At 37.7% G+C, this 18,882-nt stretch overlaps 1 protein-coding gene and 1 non-coding gene across 3 annotated transcripts; one reads left to right on the top strand and one right to left on the bottom strand.

Moving 5' to 3' along the window:
- Nucleotides 1–2,102: 2,102 nt before the first annotated feature.
- Nucleotides 2,103–18,742, bottom strand: rorc (RAR-related orphan receptor C). Of its 2 annotated transcripts, XM_077598545.1 has the most exons (13): nt 18,604–18,742; nt 18,441–18,517; nt 16,333–16,359; nt 8,246–8,331; nt 7,259–7,400; nt 5,858–6,211; nt 5,230–5,331; nt 4,659–4,780; nt 4,259–4,391; nt 4,092–4,199; nt 3,909–4,019; nt 2,737–2,846; nt 2,103–2,674 (listed from the first exon to the last, which is right to left on the bottom strand). In XM_077598545.1, the coding sequence occupies exons 2-13, from the start codon at nt 18,487–18,489 to the stop codon at nt 2,504–2,506; spliced, it is 1,515 nt and encodes a 504-aa protein (XP_077454671.1). In that variant the 5' UTR covers nt 18,490–18,517; nt 18,604–18,742; the 3' UTR covers nt 2,103–2,503. The 2 variants fall into 2 exon arrangements, with proteins under 2 accessions (XP_077454671.1, XP_077454672.1); XM_077598546.1 differs by lacking the exons at nt 16,333–16,359; nt 18,441–18,517; nt 18,604–18,742 and adding an exon at nt 14,110–14,256.
- On the top strand, nt 16,863–16,944 carry trnas-uga (transfer RNA serine (anticodon UGA)). The gene has a single exon. It is a non-coding gene; the product is annotated as a tRNA-Ser (tRNA).
- Nucleotides 18,743–18,882: the final 140 nt, after the last annotated feature.

Below are 18,882 nucleotides of genomic sequence, written 5' to 3'. Positions count from 1 at the left end.
AATAAATATTTCTTTAAATGCCATCGGTAGAGTTAGGGAACTTACCATTTTTGAGGCAATATGCAAATAAAAACTCAGAACAAAAGTATTGTGGCGTGTGTATACCTTTAAGGGTGACAGGACACAATCATAAAAATCAGGTATGTAAACACAAACATGTCGACTGTATGTTGTACAATGATGTGTAACATGTAACATAAACTATCAGGCTTCCATTTTAAAGAAAAATAAAGCAAGAACTGTGGGGATAATTTTCTGTATATAAATGAGCACAACCACATTCAGATATGAGGTACTGTGTACTTGTATAACAACTTATTTTTCTTTAAATAGGGCTTACAGCATATTAAATTCACTATGACAAAAGTATTTCAATTATTTATTTTGATGCATTTTAAAATCCAAAAATGTCATGAAAGATTTTCATTGTTTCTTGTTCAATATATCAAAATTCATAATTTCCATAACAAAGAGCATGAAAAATCTAAAGAGAACATTAAATGATATTCAAATACATAAACGTCCTCTGTTCGTAAAAAAAAGAATGAAAAAAGTTTTAGTTGCCATAGTAATGTTGCAATCATAAAAAAAAAATGCTTATTGCAGATAAAACAGTGCGGTGAGTGTCAGGCCGTTCTTAATCATATCCTTCCGGCTCCCATGCAATATCTCACTTTGAGTGGGCCTATGTTTTGTCTACATGGCAACTTTTGCAGAGACTATTTACATCTTAACACTAACTTAAATAGTTTGGATTCAACTGGCAACAAAACCCATGTAAGTTGCCCACGGTCTTCTTGATACTTCAAGGAACATCAAGTTATTGTTGTACATCAACATTCTCAACATTTTTAGACACATAACCTTCAAAACAGAAATAGCTGACACATTTTTGCAATTGCAGTCTCAGCATTTGACTCACTTGATGGCAAAAGTTACTTTAAATATGTTTTATCCAAATGCTGTTTGACTCTACACTTAATGCCAGCAGAAATATGGGTTTGTTTACTGGTTGAATATTCAGTTCAAGTTCATGTGAAATATTTGCTACACAAAACAATGAATACTACATAAAAAAATGCTGTTTGAACGTGCAGGAAGCTCTTTTGGCTTTAATATATTTTCAAAGAAAAAAGGCTATGGGATCACATAACGCAGTGCCCAGAAATAACACTGATAAGAAATAAATTGTGTAAAAAATTCAAAATAGTTATGAAAATACTGACTCACCTGAAGATGTTGTTATTTCAAGCTTTGTACACATCTTACATAATGATTGAAACTCGTATTACGCAACATTATTATCAAAATGAATTCTGTCCAACAACAAAAAATAAACTCACAACCAGACAAGCTTTAGAAATATAATAAGCTTCACTCATTTTGCCTTTGTACATTGATAATAATGCTTTGATGTCATTGACAATGTTAGACGAATAGTAATTTTTATGTTCTGGCATCTACAGTATACGTATTCACCATTGGCATGCTTTTGTGATGATTTTTCACATGAAGGTCATTTATACAGTTTATTATATAAATACACTAGGCATTTGGTGACCAGTACCATGGCCAGTAAATTTATAGTGGTGGTGTGTCTATGGGTGGGGGGCATTGATTTAAGCCAGGGGATTTCAATTACCCTCTTCTTTTTGGTAATGGTGCTTCCTAAAGAGGCCTTTAACCATAATTGCAGTTTAATAAATAAAAACACTTTGGCTGGCTTTCATCTGTAGAATTATGGGTATATTTGGGTAACAGTTTATGGTCAGCAGGTGAGGTTCTGCATTTGTAATCTAGCTCCAGCATTCAAGTACGGAATTTGCATGTTGTGCTTGTGCGAGTTTAGGACGTCTTCCTAATAGGATTCTCTAAGTCGATACGTGTGATGTCCGTGTGCGGTTGTTTGGTCGCCGGTCTTTTGGTCGCCGTCTTTTGGTCCCCGGTCTTTTGGTCGCCGGTCTTTTGGTCGTCCGTTGTCGCGGTCGGGGCGACCAAAAGACCGGCGACCAAAAGACCGTCGACCAAAAGACCGTCGACCAAAAGACCGGGGACAAAACAAGGTAAAACAACACGGTCTACGCATCAATAAAAGCCAACAATGGCCATGAGCAGTTTCACTGAGCCGACGTGTGAGTGTATAAGAGTTTGTATGTACATGTGTTGTCCCTTTAAGAAGCTACGTCCGTCAGGGTCTTAACAAGTTCTCCAACAAAACACACTAAAATTACGGGAAATTTTGAGCTTTTCTTTAGCCTAATAATTAATAGGGCATTAAGTATGACTAAATAATAATTCACAGTTTGTATTTAGGGAATTTGAGCAACGATTTAAATGGTAATTATCAATAACCTTCCGGGCGACCAAAAGACCGAGTACCGTGTGAAATCTATATATTGGGCTGAGATTGAACTGTTGAATATTTCAGGGTTTTTTCTGAGCTATAAGCCATATTTACCTATTTTTGTAATTATTGAATAGGATCTCATCGTCTTGGGTGTCGTCAGTGTGTGTCTCCCGGCAGCATCATCAACTCGGCCTCAGAAGCAAAGAGCTCCTTGTAGAGTGGAGGGAAAAGGGCGTGAGCGGTGAGCGGGTAGCGTTGACTGAACCAGCGCAGCTTCTCTGTGTGCAGATTGCACAGCGAACGCAACATGGACATTCTTTGGTACAGCTGAAATAATAATCATACATTTAATGTGTACTTAAATCAATCCATCGCAGTCTGTGTGGTACCTTATGCATTAAACCGTCCCGATTGTCTCTGTGCAGAATGTGCGTTAGACCTAACTCCACACTTCTTTGCACACCCTGCACTCTGCCTTTGTCCTCCAGGCATGGACGATCTGCACAGTAATGGAAAAAGGGTTAAAGTCACATTATACAGGTATGTCATAAAGTCTCAGTGGTTGTTGCTGACTAACAAGTTGTGTCGATTTTACAGTGTTGGCAAAAAAACACATGGGGGCAGTCTGTGACTGTAATAGTCAATCTCTTCAACAGGGTGACAATAGGATTACGCTCATAATACGCAATGGTGGTTGTTGTGGTCCTGGTGAACACCTCAGCGACTTCAAAAATGGCATTGTTATATATATATAAAATACAATTCTGCCGGCGGCAATCCAAACGATGAATGATTATTTTTTTAAAGACATAATATTAGTAGGCGGCCCGGTGAAGCGAGTGGTTAGCGCGTCGGCCTCACAGCTCTGGGGTCCAGGGTTCAAATCCAGGTCATGTCCATTTGTGTGGAGTTTGCATGTTCTCCCCAGGCCTGCGTGGGTTTCCTCTGCGTACTCCGGTTTCCTCCCACATTCCAAAAACATGCATGGTAAGCTGATTGGACACTCTAAATTTCCCCTAGTTATGAATGTAAGCGTAAATGGTTGTCCGTCTCCTTGTGCCCTGTGATTGGCTGGCCACCGCCTCTGGCCCGGAGTCAGCTGGGATAGGCTCCAGCACCCCCCGCGACCCTAGTGAGGATAAAGCGGTTCAGAAAATGAGAGGAGAGAGATGAGTTCCCAACTGCTGGTCGCCCAACCCAAGATGACCGCCACCTATGCACGTCACCCTAAAAAAGTATCACACGTCGCCCTTTTCCAAATGAAAATAGATATCCAATTGTGTGGAATCCAATATCCTTCTGCAATAAATTTTAATTAGTTCGTCACTACTGGATGTCCAATATATTTGAAGCTATCAATGCGGTAAAAAATAAAATGGTGATCTATGGTTTTAAGTGTCATGTAGTGTTCGTGTCAAATTTGGTGATCTGCTTGAGATTTCATTTCATATAGTCTTGTATTTCTTTCTTTTGGTGAGAAACAACTTTTTGACAAGGTAAAGCAAAAACGATAATGTGTTAATAGTAGCCATAATAAAAATGAGTTAGGGAATTGTTTCACCTGCATTAATCAAGACGAGAGCATTGAAGAGCGCCACCTGCTGATCGGTTAGCTTCAAAGCACACAAACTGTGAGCAAAGTCGAACACTGCCGCGACTAAGTCAGGGCACGCTGCAGGAAAAAAAAACAATGTAGTACTCGACCAAGATTTTCAGAAGTGCGATACCGTGGAAGGAGCCTCACCCAAAGATTTGAAGACTTCAATTCCAGCAAATTTTCCGTCAAAGAAGACAGTGTTGTTCTCCGTGTTGAAAAAGCGACTCATCCTCACCAGAACGACTTCCATGGAACCTGAAACAAAAGTCCGACTTTAAATTTCAAGTCATGTTAGAAATGAAAGGTGAACTTACCAGTTTTGAGGAGAGCGATTTGATCATTCTGACTGAGCAGACGGAATCCGGGGATGTGTTTTGCAAACTCCACCACGTACTGCACGGCATCGGTCAGCCGGACCGCACAGTGCTGCCACATTTCATCTACTGTCTGAAGTCAGATAAATGTCAAACATCTTAACCCTCCGTAAAAACCCCCAACTGAATTAATAATCAGCACACCAATTTTGGGGCACACATTGGGTTTTACTGTCGTTCTAGTCTAAAACAACTGAGAGAGAGAGAAGAGTGGAACATTATGAAAAGCTTCAATATGCAGTTTCCTGCTTGGTTTTGTGGCTGCGGCCTCTGGCCTTTAAAATATTCAGTTAGTATTTAGCTTGAAGAGAGCCCTTCACGTCAAGATTTATTTATTTACTTTGGTCTGGTAGGCTTGGATCTCATCCCTGCCGAACACTTTCCACTTCAGCGCCTGCAGCTCCTCTGCCCGGTAGTGACAGGTATCGTTGTTGGAGCACACAATGCTGTCACACAGCTCATCTGAACAAAAATTGGGAAAGCCCTGAGAAGGATGATACATTGCTTTGGACACATAGATTGCACAGCAACCATCCAAACATTGTAATAAACATCAAACATGAGTTTAGTTTTTTTTATGTTAAAAAGTTAAGATTTTGTATTTTTCTTTGAGTTTATTCCACAGTTGTTAGCCGATTCACAATTTTGCGTGGTCAAGTATAGAATGTGTGATAAATGTCGTTGTTGACAATGACATGTTCAACCGTAGGTTGGTTTCATTTTGATAGTTTAGTCATCATGTGAGTGAAATTACCTAAATTGCTGTCAGATAGGGGACTTTTTAAAATCCCAAATAAAAAATCTCATTACAAATCGAGTTACAACCAATGGTAAATACTACGCGAATTGGCCATGTGTTAATTTATATAGGAAAAATGAAAAAAGAACTTGTAGCCAACCGTATAGTTCACCTATATTGCGCAGAGAGTGAAGAAAAGGGCCACGAAGATCTTCTGGTGGACTGTAGGGATGAATTACCATTGGGTCATGAGAGGACTGTCTTGAGTCCAATTCTAGTGTAAGAGTGAGAGAACAAAAAATAAGAAGACACAGGGGAACATTTCTTTAAAGCTATATTTAAGTGGGGAATCCAAAACTGCTATATATATATATATATATATATATATATATATATATATATATATATATATATATATATATGTATATATATAGTATATATATATATATATATATATATATATATATATATATATATGTATATATATAGTATATATATATATATATATATGTATATATATATATATATATATATATATATATATATATATATCATACCTTATGTAGCAAAGATGCACTCATCATAAAGAGAAGAAACATTTTATAATCATGATGTGCAACTGTTTTATTTGTTTTTATTTCAATAAATAAAATTGCTTTTACGTTTTCAGGATTCATACCACTTTAAAAAAAACACTATAGCATATAACAATATATGAATGAGGGTTTGAGGAATGTGTAAATAATTCTGATGACTGCCAACAAAAACAAGAAAATGCATTTACGCAGGAAGGCACTCACCTCTAATATCAGAGTGTCCCATGGCATCCCCCTTCATGTGAGCTCTGGACAGAGGTGATACAGCAGAGCTTGTGTAGATTAAATCAGACTCTTGTGGCTGGTTTGTGGAGCACAGCAGGTAGGGGTGAACATCGGACGAATTGAAGGACAACAGCTCGGACTCCCTATTGTAAGCGTAGGCTGACGTCATGGGCTGAAGGAGCTGCGGGGAACCGTCTTGGCGCTCTTTTTGGTGGTAAGACAATGCTGACTGGGGGTCCACTTGGAGCTGCTGGTGCTGTTGCAGCCGATGGCGTTCCACTTCAGCAATGAGAGAGTCCCGCTGGCGCTTGGACATCCGGCCAAATTTCACAGCTGAAAGTAATAACAATGTTAACCTCATGTCAAAATGTGCTGTTTATTGTAAAGGATGCATTTCAGAACCACCTGCAATAAAAACAAGATAATGAGAAACCATATTTAATAAAAATGACTAAATAATTTGAGTCAAATCAGGGCATATATCTATATCTATATATTTATATATATAGTATTTTTATTTTTTTATTTATTAACTTCTTTATTACCTATTTATTTATGTCTAAAATGTCTTTTCCTGTGTCTGTATTCTCACCCTCTTGCTACTGTGACAGTGAAATTTCCCGAATACGGGATGAATAAAGTTATCTAATCTAATATATGTTGGCTTTGATTGAAAAAATGACTTTATAGGCTCACATTTGACATTACAGAAAGAAATATTCTTATTTAAACACCCTGATTGGGCAAATAGGAACTTTACACCTTCCAAATGCTCATCAGACTAAACATCACCCACAGAAATCACCAAATTTGAGGCAAAGCTTCAATCGCGCTGGGTATTTTTGAGGATCTTAGTTAACAATTTGAATGCATGGATCATGATTTAATTTAAACCCTTACAGGGCCGTCGTTTTTATTGGTTGCCGTTTCTGGACGTCCAATCCATCTTTCCTAGGAGGGATGGCATCAATGGCCACTGAAACAGTATTCACGGTGAGTCTTTAAAGTTTAAATGAGATCGACATGTTTTGCCGTCATTGCATGCAATTTTGAAAAAAATCCACTTTGGAGTGTTACTTTGGGCCCTGACAAGTGTGTACTTTTATTTTTAGTTATTTTAATTTCAATAATTGAGTTTTTATTAACATTGTATCAATTTATAATTGTATTTATAAATCTAAAAATATGTTTTTACAAATAAGGCAATGCTTAATTACTATAATAGCGCTAATAACTATAATATGGGTTGTTGGCGGTTTCCTCCCACATCACAAAAAGAGAAAAGTAGAAAAGTAAGAGATTCCGTTGGTTCACAAAAATGATTTACTAGAAATTTCAGAGGTGCATTTGTGGGTCCTTCCGTTTGTTTCGGTGCCTCACCATCTCTGCTCATGCCTTGGGCCAAGCACTTTTGTAGACGGCAGTGTTGGCAGCGGTTGCGACTGGACCGGTCGATGATACAGTTACTCTGCCGGGAACAGGAATAGGACACTGTGGGCAGTTGGCTACGCCGGAAAAATCCCTAAAGCATGACAGGAATGGCAACAGAAGAAGAGTGGTTAGCACAGTTGCCACAAGAGGGTTGTGTTTCCCATGTACCGCTCTGTCTCTAATACATATTTCTGTAATATTTAATAAATACACTTGATAATTGTACTTGTGTGTACATGCGTAGTGTATATATATATATATATATATATATATATATATATATATATATATATATATGTGTGTGTGTATTTCATGCAACACACTTTTTGATTTATTTACTTATTTATTACCTATTTATTTATGTCTAAAATGTATTTTCCTGTGTCTGTATTCTCACCCTCTTGCTACTGCCACAGTGAATTTCCCAAGTACATACGGGATGAATAAAGTTATCAAATCTAATCTAGTGATGTGTAGTAATAATAAGGTAATCCTACTTAGCATTTTTTTGAATATCGCGGCCATGTCTGGTCTACATTATCCACGATATTCGAGGGATAACTATGTATACTGTATAAGTATCTGTGTAGATAAAATTTGCTTCAGAATGCAAAAGATTTTTTTTAATCTTCCGTACCGCAGATCTTCGTGACTGGAGCCTATCCCAGCCGACTTGGGGCGAAAGTCAGACTACACCCTAGACTAGTCGCCAGTCAGGCGTAGGGCACACAGAGACAGACAACCATTCGCATTGACAATCATACCGCCGCCAGCGGAAACCGAGTCCACGCACCAAAGTCAGGTGAGTGAACCTCTAGGCACTTTTTTGACGGTGCGACTCGGTGGGCGAGTGGTTAGCGCGTCAACCTCACAGATAAGCAAGATTATGTAATACATTTTTTCCTATACATGCAGGAAATTTCATGTCTGTCATACCTTGCAGCCTTCACATGTGATGACTCCATAATGTACCCCAGAGGATTTATCTCCGCAGATCTTGCAAGGGATAACTTCAATCTGGGCTGATGAGACAGACACAAAATGTTTATTGTTAAAAGATTTGAATACAATGGTAACATGGAATAGAATTCCTTAAACTAGTATAGTATAGTATAAATGAACTTTATGTGAATGGCAGTTGCACAAAATATTTGCGGATGTAAACGAGGAATTTCATTCATACATAAATAGTTTTGCAATCCATTATCACATTCGTTCAAATACAATATTTCAGAATGTATACTATTTATTGTATAAACCATCCATGAGTAAAAGCCACAGGGTTCAGAGCGGAGGAAAAATGTAGCAATTCATAGATGGAAAAAACAGCATAAAATGTCAAACTTAAAAAATGCAAAATTGTCCCACTATGTCAAATGCCCTGTATTTCCCCCATCGACATAAACTAGTGTGAAAGGACAAGCCAGTTTTTGTATCGCTATCACTAATAATGACCAAAATGACCGAAATGCCATCAAATAGACATGGGTTTCTTGTGAGGAGATGGAAATGAGAAACGACGTGAGCCGACAAATGTGGAGGTGTGAAACCTCAAAATCTTTTCAAGTGGTCGACTTGATTCTCAAGTTGGGTCTTTGTCATGCAGTCCTTCTCTGTCTCGCTCATCGAGGACATGTCTGCCAGTAATGCTCTTTTCCTGCAGTATTGCCAGTAATGGCCATCTGCCCTAAATGCGCTTAACCTCAACATGCTCTTGAAATCTGGGTCATTTCTATTGTACTTTAATCAGAAGAAAAAAAATGTGTCCGAGAAACAGCATTCAGCAAAGTAGCTCTTCTTTAGTCTTTACAAGACTGACATTATGTCTTGATGGTCCCAGTGATGATACAACAGGAAACAAAGCGCCCAGGCTTATCTGAGAATAAATGTGATTTTTTTTAAACGACTACAATTAGATACATGCTCAAACAAGGGTGAAGGGTCTTAGGCAGGGGTGTCAAACCGGTCCTCAAAGGGCCGCAGTGGGTGCAGGTTTTCATTCCAACTCAACAAGAGGATACCTTTTGCAAGTGTAATCAGTTAGTTAAAGTCAGGTGCTACTTATTCTAGAATACACCTGATTGGTTAAAATGTCGGCACTGGATCGGTTGGAACAAAGACCAGGACCCACTGCGGCCCTTTGCGGAATCGGTTTGACACGTGGTCTCTGGTAGTGATCGCTGTCTCTGTAAGAATTAAATCTGTTCTGATCAACATTAATTTATATATTTATTTATTTATATGTATCTATTAATTTATGTATACATTTATTGATATTTATTTATATTTATTTATGTATGTATTTATTTCTTATTTATTTATTAACTTATTTATAACCTATTTATTTATTTATTTATTTTTAAAATGTATTTTCCTGTGTATGTATTCTCACCCTCTTGCTACTGGGACAATGAAATTTCCCGAATACGGATGAATAAAATTATCTAATCTAATCTAATCTAATCTAATGATTTCTCCTCCACCAAGAGCAAAAAAAGACGAGCCGCTTCGTTGATTTGATTCCAGTCGTGTCAAACTGTGTCAGGCAGTCTATGTGTTAGTGTGTCAGTGTGTGCCCTTCTTTCCTGGTACCATACTTAACACTCGAGGACAACCCTGCAACCACATCGTAATTTAGATCGGGGGTGGGGAACCTTTTCACAATCAGGGATGATTTCCCTTTTGTTGAAATGATTTTATGTGATATTTTTCCCCAACATTTATATGCAGGCGACCCGGCACAGTGCCAGGGCATAGTTAGCTGGGATAGGCTCAAGCACCCCCCGCGACCCTCGTGAGAATAAGCAGTTCAGAAAATGAATGAATGAATATTTATAAGCATGATCTTACTGTGATCTAGCAAAAACGTAGAAGCAAAAGTCGCTAAAAAGACATGGAAAAAGGCGAAGGGATAGAAACAGAAGGAAAAGAGTGGTTTAAATCAGCGGCATTACTTTCACGTAATTTCAGTTGTGATTGTTAACCTCAAAACAACAGGAAATCCATCGTGACCCGCAACCTTTCACTGTTCACACATTAGCAATCACGCACACTACAAAAAGTCTTCCGAAACTTTGTACGCAAGACAATTGGACTGATTTTGCCGACGAATGGAACTTAAATGAAGTCAGATTGGAGTGTTTTAGCACAAAATCGGGCTTTGAATACTCAATGTTTTATTTAAAATGGCACTTTTTCATTTTTGTAGATGAAATGATCTTGAATGGACTCACTGCTCAAATTGTACGTATGACTATTTTTAATGAACAGAAGATAAAATACTCAAGTCATTCAGGGTGTCCCCGCCTACTGCCCATAGTTGGCTGGGATTGGCTCCAGCACCACCACGACACTTGTGAGGATAAGTGCTTCTGGAAATGAATTAATGTATACCTTGAAAAAATGTGAGTTATGGTTCTTTGTATACATTCCTTGCATAGTTGAATTAATTCATACAAAAAATGAGTATTCATTATTTATAAAAAATATTTAACAAATAGGAAATGAAAATGTGAAAAGAATTGAGATCGCATAATGTAATAAAAGATTTTTTTAAAATCCTTATTTGTACAAACTTTTTGAACGACGCAAAAACTGCACACAATGCTATTTTCTTTTCTTTATTTGAGGGTTTTTTTGAGAATATGAACAGAAGGAAGGAACCGAAATGAAGATTATATCACGCTCACTTTGCACAACTCTTTCATGTGTGTGTAAGTGTTTGTTTGTGTGTATGAGGGGCATCAGCTTTGGTGGTCTGCATCAGAGAAAAAACACTTGTCAGCAATCTGTTCTTGCACTGTAAAATGGACAAAAAAAACCTCAACTTTCCTGTGACGGAAATTGGTCTTCGGCAAGAGGTTGAAAAAACATTTAATAAATTTGACAACACCCACACTAGGCACAAACAAGTTTAAAATACTTATATACTAAATTGGAAAAACACCCTTTAATTTTTAGACACTAGCGATTTTTGCCCCAAAAATAATCTCCATTTAATCACAATGGGAATATCTTCAAAACAGACAAAATAAACGAATTACTGCTAAAAAAAAATGTCTCATATTTGTCTTTGACTGAATTTTTGAAAATGGTCACAAACAAAGAACAAAGGCGTATCGAAATTTTGCATTTTTCAGTCATTTGGAATTGTTTCAGAGCTGCATTGTTAAAAGCAAACCGTTTGAGGAGGACAACTGAAAATTTTGCTTTTAGAACTAACAGAGCAATGTTTCAGTGAAGTGTCAATTCCGATAAAGAAAAAAGGCAACAAAACGAAAATATTTTGCATTCTTTTAAGTACAAAGAATGATTCAGAACAATCGAAAGCAATATGTGTCACGTAGGCTTTTATTACTTCCACAAAAAAAGTTTACTTTAAAACTACATGTGGTACAAAGACTATGCAAGTCTTTGTCTGTGTTTAATTTTTTTGTTAAATAGATAAAAATCAGAACTTCAATTTTCAGCTGTGTAATAAAAAAGAAAAGGCCAAAAAGCCAGTATTTCCAGGAAGTGGCAACCTGAGGATATAGGATTATGTTTCCTAGAGCCTACGCTATAGAAATTAATTTCCCCTTTTTAGAGTACTCTGTAGGTATTGAAATTTAAAAAAGCCCTCAAGTAATTTCTAATTTACAGTACTATTTTTTTAGGGATACGCAGTAAAAAGAATGAATCAAATGAATGAGATCCACTCAATTTAAATGCAAAGGAATCAGTTTCTATTAATATCATTGGGGGTACGGCACTACTATAAAATATATCTTATATCTTTACACAAGCTGGCCCGGTGGAGCGAGTGGTTAGCATGTTGGCCTCACAGCTCTGGGGTCCTGGGTTCAAATCCAGGTGACATCCACCTGTGTGGAGTTTGCATGTTGTCCCCGGGCCGGTGTGGGTTTCCTCTGGGTACACCGGTTTCCTCCCACATTCCAAAAACATGCATGGTAGCCTGATTGGACACTCTAAATTGCCCTTAGGTATGAGTGTGAGCGTGAATATTTGTCCGTCTCTTTGTGCGATTGGCTGGCCACCGATTCAGGGTGGCCCCCGCATCTGGCCCGGAGTCAGCTGGGATAGGCTCCAGCACCCCCTGTGACCATAATGAGCATAAAGCGGTTCAGAAAATGAGATGAGATAAGATGAGATCTTTACACAACTACCCTTTTTTCAACTAAGACACTAATTAACAGAACCACATATAAAGTTAAGGATTATTTTAAAACAATATTAGGTGAACTTGAAAATCTACTTTCGGTGGAAGTTAAACTGGAAATTTGATTTTAAAACATTTTTCAGGGTTCTGGCAATTTGATTTGACTTGATTTTGCAATAATCTATGATTTGATTTGATTGATCTTTTTATGTTTTATTTGGTACAAGCAGCGGGATTAAATTTTGGCGAGCATGTTAATCATTTCTATATACAAATCTGTGGTACACTACACAATACAAAAAAAAGTTTTCAAGTTCATTCAAAGTGAGACTCCTTTAAAGGGACAGACAAGTTTGGAAAGCAGTAATGTTTTGACATTCACAAATGCTTGTTTATCTTTTTTTGTAAAAAAAAATGTGTCATGTGCAACTCTGTGCGCTTTGATGTCAACACTTTTAGCAAGACAGAGGAAACCCTTTCAGATAAAAATACAATAGAATCTACATAGGAATCCCCTAATTCAGCAATGCATTCTAAGTCTGTTGGCTGTTGGCTAATATATTTGACTGGGTCTATTTTTTTTTTTTTGCAATAATATCTATATTTCTTATGGTACTTGGGAACTAGATTTACCAGATAAAACATTAGGTACAATCTAAAGAGATTAAAAAAAAGTGATAAAGAAAGATAACGATGCTCAGTTTTGATTGACTCCGCCAAAGCGGCACTCATTCCGTAAAATAAATACATTTGTGGTCCTATAATGGAGTATATACCATCATACTGAGAGATGTTGCATCGTGCAGTTTTAAAGCTCATTTTCTGTTTTTTGTTTTGTTTGTTTTTTATTGCATATGTCCATGAATCTATGTTCTCATTAAAAAGACACGAGAAACTGGGCAAGAACCAATGTCACAATACCCTCACCACAGGAATAATTTTTATATGGACCTCATCTTTGAATACGCATTACTAAAGTAAATGTGTAATAGAAAGTGAAGACAATTCGCTTGACACTGACTGACTGCAATTCATTATTGTGATGATGTAATCAAATTGGCAATTTTGGGGGCAATTTAACACATAGGTCTCATATTTCTACATAAATGTGCTTGCAGGAAATACAAATATAAAAATATAGGGGTAGGGATTAGTATCAATGCGGTAGGTTTGAAACCTTAGGCGTTTATATTTTTTCAAACCACTCTGACCTCAAAGGACATAAAATTAGATTAGATTATATCAGATTAGATAACTATTCATCCCGTATTTGGGAAATTTCACTGTCACAGTAGCAAGAGGGTGAGAATACAGACACAGGAAAAGTTATTTTAGACATAAATAAATAGGTAAATAAATAAGTTAATAAATAAATAAATAAGCGTGTTGCTGAAATATATATATATATATATATATATATATACACATTTAAAAAATGAACATAAGACTACGATAAACTAAAACAACCTTAATGAAAATTAAATTCTTGAACTAGCAATAGGGAGAATAAGATAAGATATTTAAAATCATATCATACAGTGCAGTGAAAACCTTCTAAACTCCGCTACTGCCATAAGGGATCCTATTGTTTTTTTTTGTTTCTTTTTTTTACCTTCTCACATGGAAACTACAAAATGCCTACCTCGCATCATCTTCACTCCTGCACTTGTCACAGACGTTTGTTCCACTTACACAAACACAATTTTTCTCTCCCCAAATCTGACGACCTCTTCCTCCTATTGAGTGAGGCAGGTTGGGTATTTTTGGTGGTGCCGCAATTCACCTCTAAGTGTGTGTGTGTGTTATATATGTGTGTGGGGTGTATTTTTGTGAGGGAGCAAAGACAAATAAATGGGACTCCCCCCTCCACTCCTCTCCCCCCAACATTTATAAAAGGGACTTTTTCCTCAAAGCTTTGTTGTTGCCATCCTTCACCACTTTCTCACGGCAATGCGTGTCAAGAAAAAAAACTTTTTTTTCAAGTTTCACTCACATTGATGTGGAAAAAAAGTGATATATTGTTAAAATAATCAGATACCTTACACGAACGTGTTGGTGGAACAAGACCTTTTGGAGTTCTTTGAAAGGTTAAAATGCATGAATCATTTTGAAACTATGTATGAATATAATATTTTGTACTGATATAGTAATCCCATTCCACTGTACTACTAAACTGTCTCTCTTATGCAAATGTAAGGTAACAAACATTTAGTTATAATTATCTCATCTAATTTTCTGAACTGCTTTATTCTCAGTAGGGTCGCGGGGGTGCCGGAGCCTATCCCAGCTGTCTCCGGGCCAGAGGCGGGGGACAACACCCTGAATTGGTGGCCAGCCAATCGCAGGGCACAAGGAGACAAAGGACAACCATGCACACTCACACTAGGGGCAATTTAGAGTGTCCAATCAGCCTACCATGCATGTTTTAGGAATGTGGGAGCAAACCAGAGTACCCAGAGGAAACCCACACAGGACCGGGAAGAACATGCAAACTCCACACAGGTGGACTGATCCTGGATTTGAACCCAAGACCCGAGAGGCCGACGCGCTAACCACTCGCACCCTTTGCTATAATTACATCTGAAAAAATATACAGTGAAACCTGCGTTCGAACACAGTGATGCTGGTAAGACGTCGATTACAGTAGATATTATAGCAACCTCCTCAAAAAAACAAAACACGCTATCGAGGGACTGACAAGATCTTTACCAAGTGCATTCCAAGACATTTTTTCAATTACCATTTTAGCCAAACAAATGTGATGAGGGTCACCGATTATTTTTTTAAACGTGGTATTGGTGAAACACAGCCGGGAATCAGAATCGGGTATATCCTGCAATACAAATATTTACACTAAAAACACATGCCGCTCATTAACATGTAAACATCCATAAGTAAAACACACTGGACCATGAGCCGCAGGTTTCAACACGGGAGGAAAAAGTAGAGACCTATAGACTGAAAATTACGATATTTTGAAATCGTTTTTCATATTTTTTTGTAAAATTTCACCTAGTATTTCACTGTGTACACATCATTTGCTAGAGCAGGGGTAGGGAACCTATGGCTCAGGAGCCATTTGTGGCTCTTTTGATGGGTGCATATGGCTCTCCACTAACCTGTGAGTTAAAAATATGGAAACCGTCAGTGAGAGTTGATTCCCAAACGCACCAATAGGAGACCTTTTGTACTTTAAAAGTGGTGGAATGAATTTTAAAAATGCACATATTTTCATGTATGTTTACTTTTAAATTCTTTGTATGGCTCTCAAGCCATAATATTTGAAAGTATGAATTGTTTAAGGCTCTCTCTGTCAAAAAGGTTCCCGACCCCTGTGCTATAGGAAGGAAAGATGACAAGCACCTGGACTATATGCTTTAAAAAAAACGCTCAATTCTGCGATAAAATAATACAGCTGCACTGAAGTCACTAAATATACACATTTATGGAATATTTCCCCCATCATTGCCCGACTTGACACAGTCGGTGAGGCAGCGGGTACCCTGGTACATGTAGCATTGTGTGTTTGATAACAAATACAGGTGTATTGTGGTGGCAAATGTTCAACCTAAGAAGGCGATAGACAATATAGAGATGCTATCAGTGTGTTGTGCAGTCAGATGTGTGTGTTTGTTTGTGAGCATGGAAACACAGATGGAGCACAGGCACCCGCCATGTCGCTAATGGCTCAACTCCAACGGTGTGTCGTTATTTTCAGTGAACTTCTAAACAGGTGCAATCGATACCTTCCCTTGCTAAGACGTTAACCACATTGCATGCAAAAATATCTAGCTCGAGCACAGCCTTTACCACACACACACACACACCTACATGCGCACCCCCAAACACACATGGTTGCACTTACTCATATGAGTCTTCTGGGACCACTCTCCTGAGGAAGACAAACACACACTGTAGTTATTTGTTAATGTAATGTTAATGACGGTGCAACAGTATATAAAGATTATTTTAGTAGTTATGGATAACTGATCATTTAGATACAGGGCGTCCAAACTTTTTTTCCATGGAGAAAAATTAAAGGATGCAAGGGCCAACTTGAATTTGTTAAAAAGAAGTAAGCAAGTACAAATCTCGTTTTTTTACGTATTTATAAATGAGTATCGACTCATTGGCTGCCGTTGACGGCAATAGACGTCCAATCCATTTGGACTAGGAGGAGGAAACGAGCCCTCCAGTCACAATAGCAGTGAAACAGAACAATAAGGTTGGCAACTTGGGGGAAAACTGTCGCATAATAATAGTGGGCTAAAAAATACATGAAAATCATCAAATTACGACTGAAAATATATACCCCAGATGAAGCCTCACACGTCCCGTTCCACAGCAAGAGTGCCCTCTACTGTCTAGTCATTTGTACCTATGAGTACACGCACAGCTGCGATGGCCGAGTGGTTAAGGCGTTGGACTTGAAATCCAATGGGATCTTCCCGCGCAGGTTCGAACCCTGCTCGCAGCGCGTTGGAGTTCTTTTGGGAGTGGCTAAACTGGGATTAATATAAAGTAATAGTGCTTTGAATACCGCTGTAAATGAAGACCAGACATGGTCGCTATAATAGAAAAATCGCGAAGTAGGGTCATCCCTATTATAATTTTTCTTCTTCTTCAGTGCTGAGTCCTACGAGCAAGAGTGGCCTCCGTTTACGAGTTTCAGCATGGATTTTCACATTTTTACAAACTTTAAAAAAATATATATGTTTTTTTAAATAATTAATAGCGGAAAAAATCACTAAGTAGTGAATTCGCAATAACTGAACACGTGATATAGATATACTGTGCAACCCAAGTTATAAATTATAATGTTTAAATGTCATCTTTTAAATTCCCTTGTATGTGTGACGTTGTATTATTTTTGGCAACAGCGAAAAAATAATGTGATAAACCGCTAGTCAAACGGCTATAAACCATTATCAGATTAAGCATGTTTGTTGAAGTTCCTCAAGTAGTTCTGGCCAATGTTGGTACAATAAAGAGCAAATCTGTTTTCTCTGGCAGAGAAACATTTAGCATCTCCTCAAAAGAATGCATATGTATTTCAGTAAAGCTTGGAATAGAAAACTATTGAGCAAAAAACTAAAACTAAAAATGAGGGCTAATCCCTGCAGATTACTGCAGATTATTGCCATTTTTAACCTACTCAAGGGGAGTGGGACAAGACGTGTTTCTGGGATGAAGAGGACTCGAGGATGTTAGAAAGAAAGATGAGACTAAAAGAGCAAAACATGGAAGCTACGACATGATGTAATACATCTAATGCAATTCTTTAACTTTTTTACATTTCAGGCCACTTTGTGGGAAATTATTTCCTATTTTTCGTCTTATTACATCTATGCGGTTAAAATGGTCAACTCCCGATGTATATTTCATTTTCTACACAGTAATATTGCACATTCATTAACAAGATTCTTGACAAAAGGACATACCATTTCATAGAATAAAGTTTGGTAAAACTTATTGTGTCAAGTCACACACAAAAATATTATATTATATTTTGTCAGGTGATTGCACAGAATCCTGATCTGAAGCTAGATGTTCGACACTGAAAATGAACATGTCTATCTTCAGGTAAAATTGGTTTGTGCAACTACCTGACCAAAAAATATGTTTTTGATCAAACTATGTGAATTTCACTTAATGCAGTCAATAGATAGAGCCTAATTTTTAATTAAATCTGGTTTGTGAAATACACCCCACGACATACCTCTCCAGTTTACCTGTAAGAAAACAGTAATACAAATTCCCTGGATGAAAATAGTATTTGAGACCATCCAGTTGAGTTGTAATGTTTTATAAAATCCCTTAATTTGACGTGGTTTTAATTAAATTGTGTAACCCCCATAATTGAAGGTATATGTATTTACCCTACAATGCAAAAAAAAGTGAATCAATTGCCAGCGGGTTAATGAAAAAAGTGTGTAATGTAAAAAAAATAGTCTGGATAAAACAAAAATGTACCTCTACTGATGGAATTGCCAACAGGTGTTTCAAATGAATCATAATCCATCACACTTTACTCCAAACACCAGCGTGACCTGCGCATGCGCACAAACACACGGCCATTCCGAACTTCCGTTTATTAAAATGGACATTTTGAAGGTGTTCTAAATCATAAAGGTACCTGCAGTCCGACGCAGACGTTTTAAAAGACGCGCTGCCATTTCTCGGCGCCTTCCTGCCTTCGTAGCAAATTCGGTCCTTTTGGACCGTTGCTTCACTTACCCCGGTGTGGTCGGAGCGGCGGTCCGAGGATAGTCGCCCTCCCTGGGGTCCTTCCAAGAACGCCTCGCGGTACCGAGTCGGCATGACTCGAGTTACGTCACCGGCTCTTACGTAATGGCATCGGGTCATGTTCTGTTTGAGAATGGGCCGGTTAGGAACTATAATGCCATGCTGCTTG

This window comes from Stigmatopora argus, chromosome 4 (genome assembly GCF_051989625.1).
Source record: "Stigmatopora argus isolate UIUO_Sarg chromosome 4, RoL_Sarg_1.0, whole genome shotgun sequence".
Classification (NCBI taxonomy): domain Eukaryota; kingdom Metazoa; phylum Chordata; class Actinopteri; order Syngnathiformes; family Syngnathidae; genus Stigmatopora; species Stigmatopora argus.
Note: the sequence above shows the minus strand (reverse complement) of the source record. Positions and strands in the feature narration are given on the sequence as shown.

Excerpts from the sequence above, each read along its gene's own strand:
- rorc (XM_077598545.1), bottom strand. The coding sequence starts at position 18,489 with ATGGATTATGATTCATTTGAAACACCTGTTGGCAATTCCATCAGTAGA. Across the intron at positions 16,360-18,440 it reads TGGCAATTCCATCAGTAGAG|GAGAGTGGTCCCAGAAGACT; the intron begins GTACATTTTTGT and ends TGTCTTCCTCAG. Across the intron at positions 2,847-3,908 it reads TCTCGTCTTGATTAATGCAG|ATCGTCCATGCCTGGAGGAC; the intron begins GTGAAACAATTC and ends ATTACTGTGCAG.